Below are 19396 nucleotides of genomic sequence, written 5' to 3'. Positions count from 1 at the left end.
ACGGTGGACATCTGTTACTTTCATTAGTCCCTGGGTAGGAATTGTCTGCCAAGGCCTCGTTAAGGAAATTGTGATGATAGGATTAACTCAGAAGGAAATGGGTAGCTTCTTTTTCCAACTAACAAATTTTATTAGGTTTTCACGAGGTACAGCTCACTTCACCAGGGCATAGGTTGGCTAGATTGATGTAGGATTTCACAAAAGCCTATACCTTTTTATAAAATGTTGGTCTGAATAGAGATTACCAGTTTCTTTTTAAGGGTTGTTTTTCTGTTTTGTTTTTTGCACCATAGAGTAATACATCTCTTCTACGGTTCCACCACAAATCCGCGAAGCTCTTATCCGCGGAGACATAAGCATGAAGACTAATTTGCGCCGTTCGAAGTGCTAAGGAAAAACACGACCCTACCGCGATGACATAATCGCGGAGGGCAAATCCGCGCATTCCCAAGCACTCAGTACCCTAAACCTAACCCTAAACCTAACCCTAAACCTAACCCTAAACCTAACCCTAAACCTAACCCTAAACCTAACCCTAACCTAACCCTAAACCTAACCCTAAAGCAACCCCTAAACCTAATCCTACCCTTACCTTAATTGAAATCAGCTCCCTGCCGCGGCGCCGTTTTAAAAGCGCCCTTCGTTGCCGTGCTGTTGCCGCGGCGGGTGAGACGCATGGTGGTGACGTCGCGGCTTTAGCGACGCGATTTTATCACGCTCTTTTGACGAGCGCGGTTTTGTCGTGCTATGCCTCTAACATCACCTTCCCCACATTGACGGCTTAGGTCAGGGTGTCAAACTTACATCGTCACGCAGCATCATGTGACGTATTGGGACTTTTTTCTCTTCGCTAAACTGGGCATGGGTTGGCCAACAGGTGACACATCCAGCTCTTAGGCCACAAATTTGACAGCCCAGACTTAGGTGATTTGAAGAAATATACTGGCAATGTAAATTCATATGGCACTGCTTTATCTTGAATCAGACCACTGATGTGACTCTTCACATATTTTATTTATTGAATTTGTATCCAGCCAAAAATGCTGGAAGAGCATGTCATGTGATTGGGGTGTGCTGCAAACAGCCATAAATGCTAGCCAGTTGCCAAGCCTCCAAAGTGCGATAATGTGACTTTGGGGTCTATATGTGGCCATTGGAACTCCAAATTTAGGGATTGATGAAAGAAATGTCCTTCTGGGTTTGGCTCCAAGTGGGGAAAAAGACACTGGAGACATGGAGGCTGCTGGGAAAGATGGTTTATTGGTGGACAGGACCACATGGCTTGAGCCCTGAACAGAAAAGGTGATCACATGCTTCAATGTTGGTGGAGAAGAAGAGAAGGGCTGAGGGAGGGTCTTGCTAGGCTTTTTATAACCTGTTTAGTCCCACCTCTCTGTTTCCTGTTCCTGTGTAAGAAATGTATTCTGATTGGTTGTCAGACTCCCATGGGGCCATGCAGGGGCTACTCTCTAGGCTATGTTTTGAGTCCAGATTTGGTTGAGTTCTCAGATGCCATGTGGTCAGTTGAGTAAAGGTCCAATATTTTCATGCCTTTACTCCCATCCCCCCTGGAACTGAAGTGGAGAAGTCTTTATTATGTAAAAGGGACTAGCTTGGCCTTCTTAATGGCCCATTAACAGTGGGGCTGAGCAGGAAGCTACAGGCAACTATTCTGTCTTTTAAAACATGTTTCTTTCTTTTCATATCCAGAGAAATATTCTGCCTTTTCAATATTTCCTAGGATATTTCATTTTTCTGGGAGAGGGCTGGATGATAACTTCCCACAGGTGTAAATAGCTCTGGAGATTTCTGTGGTAACTTCAAATGATCACGAGATGATGACTACCTGTACTTTGGAGGAGTCATGTGGATATTTGGTAATAGCGCTGCTGCTTTACTCAATAGTGTTGTAACAATAGCCTGAGAAAAGCTTGAAGAAATAATGGGGAAGAGAGAATGACAGGTATATTACATCCTTTAAGGACATTGCTAAGATTTTTTTCTATGGGAAAAGGCAAGCTCAGGGAGATTCCTAGTGAGTTGATTGAATGAAGTCTGTCTGGTTTACTAAAACCATACTTCCAAGACAGGTGGAACACAAGGATTCCCAAAAGGTGATTTGTTGAGACTTTATGCTGGGGCGGAAGATATTCAGGATTGGATCCATAAGAAGATGGTTTGTGTTGGGCTTTCTAATTTGATAGTAGTTACATCTGCATGTATTCTGAGTTGCTGTGGGGAATTCTTTAAAAGTTTTGTCCCAGCTATACTTGGGGAGACAGACAATAACTTGATTTTTTTTTCTCTATGTTTTGAAGCTATTAGTTCTTAGGATCCAATAACACATTTTCTGCAACCAATGTCTTTGCAAATATTAGCAAAAAATCTTTGACATCTTAAACATCCAAGACTCTTTAAACAAATTGTATTAATTTAAACCTGCATATTTACATATGCAAAATATATTTTCTTTCACTGAGCTGTAATATTTTTTGTCTATGTGTGCGTGTCGTCTCCCCCCCCCCCCATCTAGTTACATGTATTAACCCAAATGATATCTAAGTGCCACGAATTTCATTTGCATTACTACAGCAGGGATACACACACACACACACACACACACACACATCATAGGCAAACATCCAGATTTGTTCAGAAATATAATATAAACTTGGAACATTTTCCTCATAGATCAGATTTCCCCCTAATGTAATGCTCTCCAGAGGAAAATTATTTCCAAATAGGCTGAGATATAGATGATGTCTCAGTCTGCAGTGTTCCTGTCCCCATTCCTTCAATACTTTTAAAATTAGTTAATTATCAAAACATTCTGAAAAAAAAGTTAATGCAAAGGCTGCTTTAGCCAATAGCCTGAATTACTTGGCTGATGGGGGGGGGGGAACCTGTTTAAGGGGGGAGGCATTTCTCTCACATTGTTTCAGTATCATATACTCTATTATATTCCCTGCCTGCATTTTTTATTTTTAAATTAAACGAGAGCATTTAGCATGCTGCAAACTAAGGACGGCATCAGGCTCAAGCATTAACTTCTCCCCTCCCAAGAATCTGGAATGTTTGTTTATTATTTATTTAAATTGATTAACCACCCAACTCCAGGGGAATATTGGTTCCAGACGGTTGCAGGCCATACCCTTATTAGTTAAAAATCTGCTTAGGAAATGTTAGGAAAACTGTTAAAAAGAGAATTACAAGATTCATATTAATGGATGAGGATCAGTGGTGGGATTCAAAAAAAAATTACTACTGGTTCTGCGGGCATCGCTTGGTGGGTGTGGTGTGGCTTGATGGGCGTGACTTGGTGGGCATAGCAGGGGAAGGTTACTGCAAAATCCCCATTCCCTCCCGATCAGCTGGGACTCGGGAGGCAGAGAATAGATGGGAGCGGGGCCAGTCTGAAGTGGCATTTACTGATTCTCCAAACTACTCAAAATTTCCCCTACCGGTTCTCTAGAACTTGTCAGAATCTGCTGATGAAGATGTAATTGGCAAATCAGCTTTTTAAAATTCCTATTTGGGAAGTTGGCCTGGTATAGCTGGGCATTTCAGACCAGCTAATTGAGCTTTGTTCAGGATGTGCTCTGTGTGAAGAAAGGCTTTTGAGAAGAAGAGTTTGCAGATGGCTTAGCCCTTTCCTGCCAAAGCCGATTATCAGCTTTGGTAGGACTGTACTTGTTAACCTGATTTGTTTTCCTCCCAGGAGGGAGGTAACATTTTAGCCCCTTCCTCAAAGACCCTTACTAGTGATTGCACAGTGGTGAAATATATCAGTGTGTATGGATGGACACTGGTAGTTCTGAGCCTTTGTGATGTTATTTTGCTCTGATGAAAGAAATGTCCTTCTGGATTCAGCTCCAAGTGGGGAAAAAGACACTGGAGACATGGAGGCTGCTTGGAAAGATGGTTTATTGTGGACAGGGCCACATGGCTTGAGCCCTGAACAGAAAAGGTGATCACATGCTTCAGTGTTGGTGAAGAAGAAGAGAAGGGGTGAAGGAGGGGGCTTGCTAGGCTTTTTATACCCTGTTTAGTCCCACCTCTCTGTTTCCTGTTCCTGTGTAAGAAATGTATTCTGATTGGTTATCAGACTCCCATGGGGCTGTGCAGGGGCTACTCTCTAGGCTGTGATGAGTTCTCAGATGCCTTGTGGTCAGTTGAGTAAAGTTCCAACATTATCATGCCTTTACTCCCATCCCCCCCTGGGGCTGCAGTGGAGAAGTCTTTATTATGTAAAGTGGCTAGCCTGGCCCTCTCAATGGCCCATTGACAAAGTGGGGATGGGCAGGAAGCTACAGGCAACTATTCTGTCTCTTAAAACATGTTTGTTTCTTTTCACATCCAGAGAAATATTCTGCCTTTTCAATATTTCCTAGGATATTTCATTTTTCTGGGAGAGGGCTGGGTGATAACTTCCCACACCTCTAATTATGGGTGAATTTAATACTTGCTAGTTTAGGAACATATCTGGGATTCCACCAAATCAGTTTTTGGAAGTTGTGGATTGAGTGCATGTTGTTTCCTGGATATTCTGCTCTTTTGAACAAGTCACCCTGAGGGATTTTCATCAGTCAGATGTTGCCTCACATCTGGAACGCAACCTAGAATTTTAGCAAGAGAGTTGTGTTGGGCCAAAAGAATGACTCCATTCAGGGCTGGGGAAGACAACAACAAGCTGCAACGGTACCTCCTTAAACCTCCTGCTGGACAATTGCTGATGTCACTTCTCCCACACCCAGGGGAGGGGGAGGGGAGGCAGATCAACCCAGTTGTTTTTCTGGAGCAGCCTGGCAGGAACAAGCCAAGAATTTGCTTGTGTTGGATGTGTACCAAAGAGATCATGCCTGAATATGTGGTCTTCTCACAAGAGCCTTTATGCTTAGGGGAAATGATCCTTCAGAGCCATGGATCTTCTGCAGCTCAGACAAAAGGAATTCCAGGCCCAGATCATGATTGTAGGAAGTTAGCGCCCAGCCCTCTCCTAGAGGAATGAAATATTCTAGGAAATATTAAAAAAGGCAGAATATTATGTTTCCCTAGATGAGAAAGGAGAAACATGTTTTAAAAAGCAGCTTCCTGCAGCTCCCTGCCCTCCCCCTTCAGCTCCAGGGTGATGGGATTAAGAGATGGCCCTCAGGACATGATAGGATTAGCCCTTTACCCATCTCACCACATGGCACCTCGGAAGATTGCATCATCCAGCAAGGCTCAAGAAAGCTTGGGGCTCAGACAGCCTACAGAGTTGCCCCTGCATAGCCCATGGGAGTCTGACAACCAATCAGAATACAAGCTCAAATTCAAAGCCCAGAGAGCGTAAAACACTCAGACACTCTCAGCATCTCTGCCCTTTTTCCCTTCACTCAACATCTTCAAGGCACGTGACCATTAAAACCTTGTTTCCAAGCAACTTCCATGAATCCGGTGTCTTTTTCCGTACTAGGAACTGATCCCAGATGGACATTTCTTCCAACATGATTGTCCTCTGCTTTTGCCAAGAGTCTCATACAGGGGTGGCACTCAGCATTCGCCAGCTACATGCTTTCCAGGGTTCCACCACAAATCCGTGAAGCCCTTATCCGCGGAGACATAAGCGCGAAGACTAATTCGCGCCGTTCGAAGCGCTAAGGATAAACGCGACCCTACCGCGATGACATAATCGCGGAGGGCAAATCCGCGCATTCCCAAGCACTCAGTACCCTAAACCTAACCCTAAACCTAACCTAAACCTAACCCTAAACCTAACCCTAAACCTAACCCTAAAACAAACCCTAAAACAAACCCTAAACAAACCCTAAAATAAACCCCTAAACCTAATCCTAACCCTTACCTTAATTTAAATCTGCTTTCTGCCGCGGCGCCGTTTTAAAGCGCCCTTCTGTTGCCGCGCTAGTGATGACGCGCGGTGATGACGTCACGGCTTTAGCGACGCGATTTTATCACCGCTATTTTGACGAGCGCGGTTTTGTCGTGCCACGGCTTTCCAGATGTGCCAGGACCATGTTGTCTGGAAATTTGGGGTGTTGTAGTGTGGAATTGTGGTCAAGGTATTGGACCAGCAGTAGGAGAACCCTGCTTTTGGTTGTCTCTCAGCCATAGACATTCACTTTGGAGCCTTGGGGCTTCCATCTCAGCCCAGCAAACTTTGCACTGTTGTTGTGGGGAACACTACTTTGAGTTCCCACAGTATTCATATCTTTGGTATCTACTCGGGTCTTCTTGGAAAGACTAACACCTGGGGAGCAGTCCTTTCCAGAGGGTATGTGCTGATGCAGAAAAGACATGTTTTTTGGATCCTAAAGGAGTGTGCCAATTTTGCAGGATCAAATTTTCTGGGTAGGTTTCATGGGTGACAGGTGGTCCCTTAAATCACCAGGCTCTATACATAAGCAATCTCTGTTCATTTATGCTATGTAGTTAATCACTGTGTTGTCTTCCTTTTTTCTTAGAGGTGTTGAAGATATGGTTTACAGATAGTCCTAAACTTACAACTATATTTAAATGAGCAGCAAAAAACCTACTTAACAACGGGGCCTTGCACTTGTGCATCATAGTATCCATATTAGGTACAAGATGAAAATTTGGATCCTTGGACAACCGGAATTTATTTGCAATGGTCATGGGGTCATGTAATGGCTATTGCAACATTCCCAGCTGATTACTGACAAGCAGAGTCATTGGTGGAAACCAGACTCACTTAACAATTGCAGCAGAGGCGGTATTCAGCAGGTTCTGACCAGTTCTGGAGAACCGGTAGCAGAAATTTTGAGTAGTTTGGAGAACCAGTAAATACCACCTCTGACTGGCTCCACCCCCCATCTATTCTCTGCTTCCCGAGTCCCAGCTGATCAGGAGGGAATGGAGATTTTGCAGTATCCTTCCCCTGCCATGCCCACCAAGCCATGCCCACCTAGCCACCCCACGGCCACCATGCCATGCCCACAGAACCGGTAGTAAAAAAATTTGAATCCCACCACTGAATTGCAGTGATTCGTTTAACAACTATGACAAAAAGCTTGTAAAATTGGTTGCAATTCAATTAAGGCCCTTAACAACTGTCTTGATTAGCAACAAAAATTCCAAATGTGGTTTAAGCTGAGGACTACCTATGTCCATATCACTTAGTTTTGATGAGCACCTGGTTTAAGCAAATGGGATACTCTTTCTAATTAACTGGCCCCACGAGATACCACTTTGAGTGCAAGTCAACACTCTTATAAAGGTATCCTCAACTTTCGACCACAATTGAACTCCAGATTTCCATTACTAAAAAAGACAGTTGTTAAGTGAGTTTTGCTCCATTTTACGGCCTGTCTTGCCACAGTTGTTGCGTGAATCCCTAGAGTAAGTTAATAACACAGCTGTTATGTGAATCTGGCTTCCTCATCGACTTTGCTGCCCACGGCAACTATCATAAATATAAACCAATTGCCAAGTGTCCAAATTTGATCACATGGTTATGGGGATGCTGCAGACACTCGTACAATAGTCATAAGTCCATTTTTCCAGTGCCCTTGACACTTCGGTCACCAAATGAATGGTTGTAAGTCGAGGTCTACCTGAATTTTAGTTTGTTTGGTTTCTAGAACTGATAAATAATAAATTGAGTGTATGAATAAAATGCAGCATTAGCCAAACTAAATCTCTTTATAACGTCTACTTAACTTTTATGTAACTATTCCTAGAGGATGCATCCATATTTAATTGATAGCTCTTCATACTAAAAATTATCCTGATCGCAACTTGATGATGTGCCTCTAGAAAGCTTTCTCTTTTTTTCCTTTTTTCTTTTTCTCTTCTAACTAAGCAGCTCAAAGGACCTATGTGGTAATAGATTATCAAATTTTAATGCTACTTAATAATTCAATAAGTTTTTTCCTAGTAATAAATATACTATAAAATAAAATATACTTGTCGATAGGTATATTGTAGATTGCACCGTCCACATTTTTAAAAAGCAAAACAAGGTCTTTTGCTTACTTGACCAGAGAGTGCAAATGTAGAAATTGTGACTGGGGTTTTGGGAAGTTCTTGATTTCTTGAACATTTTTGCCAACTCATTCCTTTCCAAAGAAGTATTTTGCTGAGTCACAGGGACATTTTTTTCAGTGCAATGTCAGGAGTCTCGGGAGTCCCTCATCACAAGGCAGTTTGGCTTCCTTAAAAAGTGACTCAGTTTTTGAACACATGAGGAAAAAACCTGAACCTGAAAATTTCTTGCTCAGAAAAACAGGGGATGAAAATATGACTTGGCATATTAATTGCTTATGTCGACCAGAGGTTTGTTTGTCTTTAGGTCAACTTCTAAAAAAGAGGAAGTTTCCTCTTTGGATGAGCTTGAAAAACACTTTGTGGATTACTGTTTCCTCCTAAAGAAACTCAGAGAAGCCCATTATATTATACATTGGTTTTTTTTAGTGCATATTCATCTTAAGAGTTTCTAGACAAGGAGTCACCAACCTTTTGGACCACAGGAACCACTAAATTCATAATTTTAAATCCCGTGGACCACTAATATGAACTTTTTAAAAAGATAAATAGTATTTAGTGCAATATAAAAAATCCAAATAATTTTTCTGCAGACCACCAAAATTTTCTCATGATCTGTGGACCACTGGTTGATGACCACTAGCTCCCCTGCTTTCTAGAATTAGCTATAACCATTAGTCTCATTCTTGCAGTCAGCCTGTGAGTCTTTCTGTTCCAGTTTTGCTGGTGGACTTCCTTCTCCCAACTTGTGCTTTTCAGGCATGTGGTGGCCTATGAGTCTCAGAATCGTCAGTGATATCTGAAGAGCTTTTAGTTAGGAAAAATAGAGGCAATAAAGCTGAGAAGAAGGGGGATTTCCAAGAGCCATGCATATTATGGGAGTTCACTGGGATTCCCCTCCATCAGAGCAGGACCTTGGAGAGAACAAACTTTTTCTCCCGTACTAATAAAAAAACCTACAAGTTGCTTTAACAATAACCTGGGGGGGGGGGGTTAATGAGGATGCAGGCCCTATTGGTACCCAAGAAAACTTTTTCCTACCTAAAATAGTAGTAAAATTTAAAACCCTCCATATTTTTGCTATAATTCAAGGGTTGAAAAAGAAGATATCTTTGGGATTATTATTTTTTTTAGTAGCAATTGTGTTAATTGTTCACTCTTGCTTATGATTCATATTCTCTATCCTGGCCACTTCTGTTAATTATTGAACATTGATTTGATTTAAGGATTTTGAGATTTTCAAATGAGATATAGACTGGTGGGATTCAGCCAGTTTGCACCACTTTGGGAGAACCAGTTGTTAACTTTCTGAGCATTTTGGTGAACTGGTTGTTGGAAGAAATCAATGGGGCAAAGAACCGATTGTTAAATTATCTGAATCCCATGTCTGAATATAGTACTTTAATATGCTGTACAGGTAGTCCTCGATTTATGACCACAGTTGAGCCCAAAATGTCTGTTGCTAAGTGAGACAGTTGTAAGGGATTTTTGCCCCATTTTAAGACCTTTCTTGCCAGAGTTGTTAAATGAATCACTGCGGTTAAGTTAGTAACACAGTTTCTAAGTGAAACCAGCTTCACTATTGACTTTGTTTGTCGGAAGGCTGCAAAAGGAGATCGCGTGACCCCGGGGCACTGCAACCATCATAAATACGAACCAGTTGCCAAGCATCCAAATTTTGATCCTGTGAACATGGGGATGCTTCAGTGGTCATAAGTATGAAAAACGGTCATCAGTCACTTTTTCTCAGCGACGTTGTAACTTCAGTCACTAAGGACTACCTGTAATAATCTAATATTATTTTCTCTTTTGGGTTCAGTGTGATATGACTTGCCAATCTTTTTTCTTTCTTTCCTTTTTCCACTTCTTTTTATCTTGACTGTGTGTTTTAAATATACACTAACATTAAAAGAAGGTGGCCCTTAATGCATTGGCCAACAATTGCCAATAATGGAGCTGTGGGTTGTGTTGCGGAACCTCCAGGACGCAGCCTATCAGTCCTTCTTGCAGGTTCTCCTTTGGCTCATCTGCATATCTGAAATGTGTACATGTGTTCACTATAGATAGATATATGTACATCAACACTCGCTTAAAGGTTTGCAAATAGACTTGCACTATGTGGGTGTAACACTAAGCTCTCTGCTTGTTAGTTTTATTTCTGTGCCCTTTCGGAGGTCTTGAGACATTCCCACGATAGTGCAGAGCTATAACAGCTGCTGCTGATTTCTTAAAGAGGTGATAAAAGTAAAGATGCCCCCCCCCTATTCTTCACCCCCACAGTTTGAGTTTATCTCTGGTGACAGATAGAGACAGATGGGGCAACTTTTTCCCTACCGCCTCCACACGTTTAGGAGTTAGCTTCATATGTACAAAAGAACCCTGGTTATTCCTTAGAATAACAAAGTTGGAAGGGACCTTGGAGATCTTCTAGTCCAACCCCCTGCTTAGGCAGGAAACCCTACACCACTTCCCAAACATGGTTTTGGGAGGAAAAGAACATTCTGTTTTTCCAGATCTTAGGGTTTTTCCCCTCTTAAAGATGCTGCCAGCCAGGCTCTTAGTGGTTCCCAGTGGTTCTCTGGTATCAGTCCTTGGGGTGCATAGCAATAGCAATAGCACTTAGACTTATATACCACTTCACAGTGCTTTACAGCCCTCTCTAAGCGGTTTACAGAGTCAGCCTATTGCCCCCAACAATCTGGGTCCTCATTTTCCCCACCTCAGAAGGATGGAAGGCTGAGTCATCCTCGAGCCTGGTGAGATTTAAACTGCCAAATTGCAGGCAGCCGGCAGTCAGCAGAAGTAGACTCACTCTAACCACTGAGCCACCGTGGCTCATCATAAATGCATGGGTGCCACTGCATGCCTATCTAAGCGGCATTTTCTTGGCATCTGGCTTCCGGTGTGATCTAGCCCTGCTCTTTTTACAAGCTTACCTGCTTCCCCTTGCTTTGGAGGTCTTGGTGCATCTCATTTTGCAAAGTATCCTCCGTTGCATGTGGCTTCTGCCTTCTGATTTGCAGCCCTCCATCTCTAAAGCACCGGCTCTCTTTCCTGGACTTTTTGTTCTTCCAGATTTTTTTTTTAAAAAAAAGATAAGTCAAGGTCAGTTTGTGATGACTTCATACATTCAAGCAGTTTTCTTGACAGCAGAATAAAATAGAAGTACCTTGCCATTCTGTTCTTCCAGAGTCTCCCCCCCCCCCCCCCCCCCCCCGGGTCCCCTACTCCCCCAACTTCTCAGTTCTAGCCTTGCAATTCCGGATCTGGTCCTGCTTAGTTTGTTCATCACCATAAAGTTAACCAACATTGTTGCCATCTGTTGAGACCCTCTTGAGAAACCTCCCCCCGCTCCCAAAGTGTTGTATATATTCTCCAACTCTCAACTGCTCCTTATTTCAGGCACTGCTTTTTGTTCGTGGCAAACTTTTTTTTACCACCAGAGGGCAAATGTGGTTTGTTTGGGTCAGCGAAATCTGAAACTATATTTACCCAAAATTAAACAACAGCAGTACTGTGATTAAGAGGATGTTCTGCCCCCCCCCCCTCCCCCAGTCAGACATCTCCAGATATATCGATCTCTGCTCTATTTTCTCAGCAAGAATGGCCAATTACTAGGTGGAATGGAAGGGGTTGGAACGTAGCATATTTGAAAGATGCTAAATGTTCTCCAATTTGAGTCAGTGGCTGAAGTTGGCAACCAAGGCAGCTATCCCATAATACTGGGAAAGACACAGCTGCTTTAAAGATCCACAGAGCCCCACTCCCACCCCCAACATACATATACTCTTTGGCACTTATTTGGTACTAGCTGTTAACGTTGCCCGAGTATTTCTTTATCCCAATCCTGTATTAGACATTCACAAACATCCGGACCAAACATAATTTCTATTGTTGCATTTTCGCGCCTTACCACAGGGAACCACCCCCCTTGTGGAGTACTGTGAAGCTGTTACCATGGCAACTCCACTGTGCTGTGCAGTAGAAGCCAATTTTAGGCACAACAGACTATATCTTAACAGAAAACACACTCCAAGGGGTGTTAGGGGTGTTTTACCCCCACAGTATTTGTTTCCAGAGAATAAGTAATCTGTTACCAAGTTTGGTCAATGCATTCCAGAGTTATGCTGGAACACAGGCAGGCAGGCAGGCAGACACACACACACACACAAACACACACACACACACACACACATGATTGAAAGCAAAGCAGTACACAGCTCTGATATCTGATTTTGCTAAATTAGATGGACCTGCTTCCCTCTTGTCCCCAGAACATAGAAAATGAACCTAATTATAGTGCTGAAAGGCTATCTAGCCTACTTTTCTTCCTGATGTGCTGACTTTTTATAGGGGAAAAGTATATTGGATGAGAGACTATTACCTTAAAGAAGGACTCACTTTCACTTTGAAGTGGCACGGGGCAGAACATTTGAAGATGCTGAAAACCTGGAGCAAAGATGCTCAGAGAGGAGATGACCCTAAAAAGTTTTGGATGGTGTTCCCAGGGCCCTTCCAAAAGCCATCACCAACACAGTTTTGGAATGTGATAGAATTGAAACATTCTTAAATGCACTGGGACTTATTTATTTGGTTTGTTTATTATGCTTTTTATGGTCACTTTGGTTTTTAAAAAAGCACACTTTGATTTAAAAAACAGACACATAAATTGAAGTGACTTACAAAAACTAAACTCACAATAGAGTTTATCAGCCATAAAAATATCAATACATCCACATATTCAAAAATTTCATAACAATAATAAAACACGAACTACAACCCCCCCCCCCCCACCACCACGCACACTTTACATTCACTCAATACTTGGAAAGATTCTGTAATAGATACTGCCATTGTAGGGCAGGGACTTTCATTTTCTCCCAACACATCTTAGGTGGGCTGGTTGTCTATGAAGCAGTGGTGCAATTCAGCCGGTTCTATCTGGTTTAGGTGAACTGCTGGCAATGGCGATGGGAGGCTCCACCCACCTGCCAGATGTCACCAAGCCCCCTTTTTTGATGCTCTGCGCATTGCACAGAGGTGGCACCCATCTGCCTGGATGTCACCAAGTCCCATTTTTGATGCTCTGTGAATGCGCAGAAGGTCCTGTGAATGCGCAGAGTTGGCACCCATCTTCCTGGATGTCACCAAGTCCCTTTTTTGATGCTCTGCGCATGCGTAGAATGTCCTGTGAATGCGCATAGTTGGCACCCACCTGCCCGGACGTCAACAAATCCCATTTTTGATGCTCTGTGCATGCACGGAAGTTCCTGTGGATGCATGGAGGTGGCACGTGTGCTCACATTTGCGAACTGGTAGCGAAGGTAATTGATTTCACCCCTGCTATGAAGTAGTTAATTTGGAAGATTCTCAGGTTGTAACCTGAGTGTGGAATTGTATTAAATCAGTGGTAGTCAACCTTTTTCTATCTACCGCCCACTAATGGATCTTTCTTGATGGAAAAATTTCCTTACCCCCCACCAGTTTTTGCGCAAGTGTGGAATATTTTTAGAAAAGAGGGTGTTTTTTTTAAAAAAAGAAATGTACGTACATTTATCTTTTTATTTCGACTTTATCATGTTTATAATGTTTTTAACTTTATGAGCCAGACTAAACACTGCTTACTCTCCTCCTTTATTTTATCCCCTTTTCTCTATTTTTCTTCCCTTTTTTTTGTTAATTTTTTTTAATCTTTTCCTTTTTATCTCCTTTTTTTCCCTTCCTTAGGACAATGTACAAAAGTAAGGCTGAGCTAGTTAGCCCACTTATTATTATTAGCCAACAATTCTCTCCTGCCTATAACTTTTCTTTCTCCTATTTTGCAACTGCTCTGTTCGGCTTCTGCCTGTCCCTGCTATCCCATCCTCCCCTTCCCACGTGTTTGCTTCTCCTATTTTGCAACTGCGCACTCGCTCAAAAGGTTTTAACCTCCAAAGTCCCTACCGCCCACCTGGAATCCCGAAACGCCCACTAGTGGGCGGTAGGGACCAAGTTGACGACCCATGTATTAAATTATTCTGAATTGAAATCAAACAGTGTTTTTCTTGTCACCTTTTTTTTTGGGGAGTGCAGCTTAACGGTCAGAAGCCACCCTGATCTAAAGGAAATGGCAGAAACCTGCTGGTTAAAGCCGCTGATCCAGTTTTTGGAGTTTGCATGCTCACTTTTAATTGATTCTCCTCCTCTCTTGTTTCCTATAGGTGTCTTAGCACTCTGGGCCCTAATCACACATGTGATGTATATGCAGGACTATTGGAGGACTTGGTTGAAAGGCCTGAGGTTCTTCATGTGTGTTGGCATTTTCTTTGGCATACTCTCCTTGGTGGGATTCTGTACATTCCTGGCCCTGGCCATCATGAAGAAGCAATGTAAGTTCATAATTTATTTCTGTTTGGAAATCTAAAGCTAGCAGTTCTGTGCAGCCAAAAAAAAAGGAGGCAGAACCAGTTTAGTGACAGCCATGAAATCTACTCCTATTTCCCCTCCTCCTCATTTAGAGAATCCATCAGACAGTTTCAGCGCATTCTGTTTGCAAAGAATGGGACCCTCCAGACAATATTGGACTCTATCAATCCCAGTTGATATTGTCAGTGTTCAAAGATAATCAGAATTGTAATTCAGCAGCATCTGACTCCCTACTTTTGAGTTAGAAACCTGTACCTCAGCATGGAAGGATCCTTTGCTAAAATAGGTGTAGGTGCAAAAGGCTTATATATGAGCTGGAATCCCAATCCTACAGCCTTTCAATCGGTTGCTTTTTTTAAAAAAAGGTTTTTACTAGAAAAAACATTAAAAATGTTGGACATAGTGGGACATTTCTGATAGTCATTTCCATAGAGTTCTTAGATCTTGCAACAATAATAGTTTATATCCATTACATAGGTATGTGTAATCGGTCAAATTACCTACCCATTAATTCTTTCGTTATATAGTTACTGTCAGTACTTATATATATGCATGTCTCTGTGTGTGTATGTGTATGTATGTATGTGTGTATGTATGTGTGTATGTATGTATGTATGTATGTATGTGTATATATATATATATATATATATATATATATATATATATATATATACATACATACATACATACACACACACACACACACACACACATGCATATATATATGTACTGACAGTAACTATATAACGAAATAATTAATATATCCAGTTCCTACCTATCAGAATATATATATCCAGTTCCTACCTATCATACAATATTAATACCATATTTCCATCAATTGGTTGTTTGAGCCATTGCATACTTTTCAAGTTCAAGGCTGGATCCACCAGTGCTACATTCATTCTACTTGGTTCTACAGTAATGCTTGAATACCATATGCCTCCCTTAAAAGGGGAGTCCAGGGATGGTAGATCCTCAAAATGGATTGGAGATTGGCTTATTGCTTATTATTGTCTTTTCACTCATGTTGGAAGCAACAAGGTGCTTTTGGGTTGAAAGGATTAGCTGGTGACATCACCGTTGCCCAGAGGATGTCCTTTCATGTCCCTGTTAAGTGGCCCATCAAAGTGGTACCTATTTATCTACTCATGGTCACCCACTTTCAAGCTGCTGGGTCAACCGAAGCTGGAGCGAGTGATGAGAGCTCATCCCATCACACGGCAGTAGCCAGCTCTCGAACACAAGCCTGCCAATTTTCAGCCTTGCATCCTAGCCACATGAACCACCACTCTCCTTACTGTCTTATACATCTGTAAGATTTGCCAAAAACAACCTTGTAAATTTATTGCATCACTTTAAGCCACCCTTCTCTAATCTGGGGACTTTTGCATGTTTTTCCAAAACAGGTTAGGTAAAAATTCTAGGAGTTATTCCTGAAGCATCAAGCTGGTAAAGACATAAACTTCCCATAGGAACAGCAGTATTCCAAGTGTTGCTCAGTTCCTTATTTCTGACTGTTGGGCATCTTGCCTGCGACTGCTGGAGTTAAAGTCAAGGACTTTAGGTCAAGTGAAGGCTCCTTGGGACTCTAGATGTTGTTGAGTGATGGTTGAGTGATGGTTCTCATGATCCTCAGTCACTTTGACCATTGTTCAACAACAGTGGAAGATGGAATACTCTGGGTGGATATTGGAAGTAATGAATCAGGTTAATAAAGTAATCAACACTGGAGCTGTACTACTTTTCCCTCTTAATAAGATGCTACAATTTGCTTGTTCTTCCCAGCCTTTACGGACCCACAGAGCTACTATCTGTCCTGCATCTGGAGCATCCTTTCCCTCAAATGGGCTTTTCTCCTCGGCTTATACTCTCATCGGTACAAGAAGGAGTTTGCGGACATCAGCATTCTGAGTGACTTCTGAGATCCTGGATGTCTGTCCCATCAAAGAAAGAAGGGTCAAGGAAGGCTGTTGTTCATCTGATTGACAGTTGGAGGCAAGGGGTTGGCCAGAAGGCGGCTGAAAGAAACAGACAGCAGGTGCCTGACCTGCTTCTGCATTTTCTTTGCTTCCTAATTGCTTTTGTCCAGTCATTCGCCCTTTTGACTAGTTCTGTTAGTCCGTGTGCGCTCATCATTCACGAAGACTTTGTTGTTTGGATGGATGTCTCAAGATGTCTAGCAGGACCTGAGTTTTTGTCCCAAGTCTCTAACATCTATGACCTATGGCATTTTTCATAGTTGTTGTTTTTTCTTTAATGAGAAGCAACTCCCCCTTTTGGGGCGGGGGCAGGGGCAAGGTCTATGGTCCAGTCCTATAAAGCAAGGATTGATTTGTACTCCTTTCATACAGATGTATTTTTATAGCTCAAGGTGTGAATCCATTTTAAAACTTTTTTAAAGCAAGCTTTTCCTCCCTTCCCTGGTGCTTTGGTGAGGAGGCTTGCGTATGAGCTGCTGGTGTGGTGATCACAGTTTAGGGACAAGAAATGTATGTTGTGAACAAAACTCTGCACCTCTTTTTTTTTTCTTTAAACTTTAAATAGTTATGATGGATGTTTCTTTAATTTGAGTTAGACAAAGCTAAATACTGTTGCAAAGGCACCTGCAGTTTTGAAGACTGACCATGTGGGTGAAGAAGGAAAATAACATTCCTATCCATACATTTCCCCTTCTCCTGTAGCTATCTGGACAACATAGGCAAGGACCTGGAGATTTCCAGATGTTGTTAATTACAGCTGCCAACAGCCTCAGCCAGTGGTGGTGAATACCATGATCTGGGCTTCAAAAGTATCTGGAAGTTCCTTCTCCATAATATCATTATCACTTGATTTTGTTTTTTTGCTTTTTCTAAAACTGATATTTTATAAAGTGAGCAACTGAAATATTTTAGGAATGGGGAAGCCAGTTCCTTTGGAGTCAACTTCATTCTCTAATTCTTGAAGACTGGGACAAAAATAGATAATTACCACAATTATTTTATTCTCTGATTTTTTACTTCTGGTTGAATAGGAATTCAGGGTTGAATAAGTTGGACTGTTGGCCAATGGGATGGTCATCCCTTTAACTGACTCACTTTTTGTGGCATATATCCGGCATAAACTAATTCACAAAAAGAAGTTTTTGTTTTAACCAAACGCTTCGCTCAGTTAGATCAAGCTTTGTGTGAGATAGAGCTAAAGAAGTGGGGTGGGTGCCACTTGTGAGAAGAAATGGTGGCTTGGGAATTTCTCTGCCTCTCCTGAACACATTTTTGTCATTGTAATGTCACTTTAAATGTTTCGGTAGTTACACCGAGGATGTGTTTGAAAGGAGATGTGTTGCACTGTTCCTTCTTCACCTATTTTCTCCCCTTTCTGCTTACACTGGGATGTGCAATCCTCCTTGAAGTTTCTGTCTTTCCGCCCTACTCTAAAAGCCCTTGGTACTTCCTTGAGGCTTACAATTGTCCTCCATCCAAAGGATAGATTAGTGAAATTTGGAGTAACCTTAATTTGAATGCAGAATTATAGAGAATGACTTGTCTTTTAAACTTCTGCATCTTTACCTGTTAAATGCGCAGACCAATATTTCTCAACCTTGGCAGCTTGAAGATGTGAGGACTTTGACTCCCAGAATTCTCCAGTCAGCATGTTGACTGGGGAATTCTGAGAGTTTTGAAGTTCACAGATGTTGAAGCTGCCTAGGATGAGAAACGCTGGCATTGACTTTTATGTAGAATGATCTCTAATCAGGCAACTGTGGTCAACCCAATTGTTCCTAATGTGTCAGGAAGCACTGGGATGAGAATCAAGTGGTTCATGGCTCCCTTTGGGTTAATGGGCTGTAAGGCAGATATAGAGATGTTTCAAGTTTATTGATGAACTCCTCAGCCTTCAAATGCCATCCTGTTTGTCAAATACGATACATGGTACTTTCATCAGGGTTGGTGATCTGCACTGCAGGGATCGGGTTTCTCGGGACTTTTTTTTCCCAATGGCACAAAAGGGATTTGATAAATTCAGGGACACCAAATCTTCATGGGAAATTTAAGAAAATTTATTAGAACAGATCTATTTAGCTCAAAGTACTCCATAGAACGAAGGTACTAATATAGTAATATATCATTTACTAGGGAGGTTGTGGTGAAGAAAAAGGTAGCCGGCCTGATGCCAAGCAGTGGAGAAGGTGGGCCTTTGTGTCCATGCTGTGATTTTATGTATGCAGAGGACCCAATGGTGACGCAAACCTTCATCCGCTCTTTTTAATCTCACTGTTTCATGCTTGCTGAAACTCACATGATAGAATGTTTTGTGTTTTGCTTTCTCCTCTCCATGTGCAATAGGTATGTGACAGGAAAATGGTTCACCCAGGTGAAGGATGTTCGCATGCCATTTTTTTCTTATTAATAAAATAAAATGGTCAAAAAAAACCATTTAAAAGTCTCTTTCTATTTGCAGAGGAAAGTCAAGAGCACGTAGGTCAATCCATCTTAAGTACAAGGTAGATGCTGAAAGTATCCAGATGTGATGGGGAGAAATGTTGAGTAAACTGTTAGCAGTAGGCCTCAACGACCACGATTGGGACCAGAATTTATGTTGCTAGGGCAGTTGTTAAGTGAGTCACGCACCCAATTTTACGACCTTTCCTGCTGCAGTTGTTAAGCAAATCGCTAAAAGCCATTAAGCAAATCCGACTTTCCCCATTGATTTTTATTTGTCAGAAACTGGCGGAGAAGATCACAGATGGAGAACAAATGACCCTGGAATGCTGCGAGTGTCATAAATACATGCCAAATGCCCAGATTTTGTTCATATGATCTTGGGGATGCTGTAAGAGTTGTGAGGGGGGGGGGGGGGATTGATTGTCTCTTTTATCAGGGCCATTGTAACTTTGAATGGTCATTAAACACAATATCTGTAAATCAAGGATTATCTGTACAAATGTAGGCCATCATTGGAAAATGCTAATGTCATAACCTTTGGACATAATTTTTAAAAGGGGCACATTTCT

The 19396-nt window shown here is 41.9% G+C and overlaps 1 protein-coding gene across 1 annotated transcript; it reads left to right on the top strand.

The window, feature by feature from the left end:
* Positions 1-14178: 14178 nt before the first annotated feature.
* Positions 14179-18818, top strand: SLC48A1 (solute carrier family 48 member 1). The gene is made up of 2 exons (XM_032210362.1): positions 14179-14369; positions 16192-18818. The coding sequence occupies exons 1-2, from the start codon at positions 14237-14239 to the stop codon at positions 16326-16328; spliced, it is 270 nt and encodes an 89-aa protein (XP_032066253.1). The 5' UTR covers positions 14179-14236; the 3' UTR covers positions 16329-18818.
* The last annotated feature ends 578 nt before the right edge of the window (positions 18819-19396 follow it).

Source organism: Thamnophis elegans, chromosome 2, assembly GCF_009769535.1.
Source record: "Thamnophis elegans isolate rThaEle1 chromosome 2, rThaEle1.pri, whole genome shotgun sequence".
NCBI lineage: Eukaryota > Metazoa > Chordata > Lepidosauria > Squamata > Colubridae > Thamnophis > Thamnophis elegans.
Note: the sequence above shows the minus strand (reverse complement) of the source record. Positions and strands in the feature narration are given on the sequence as shown.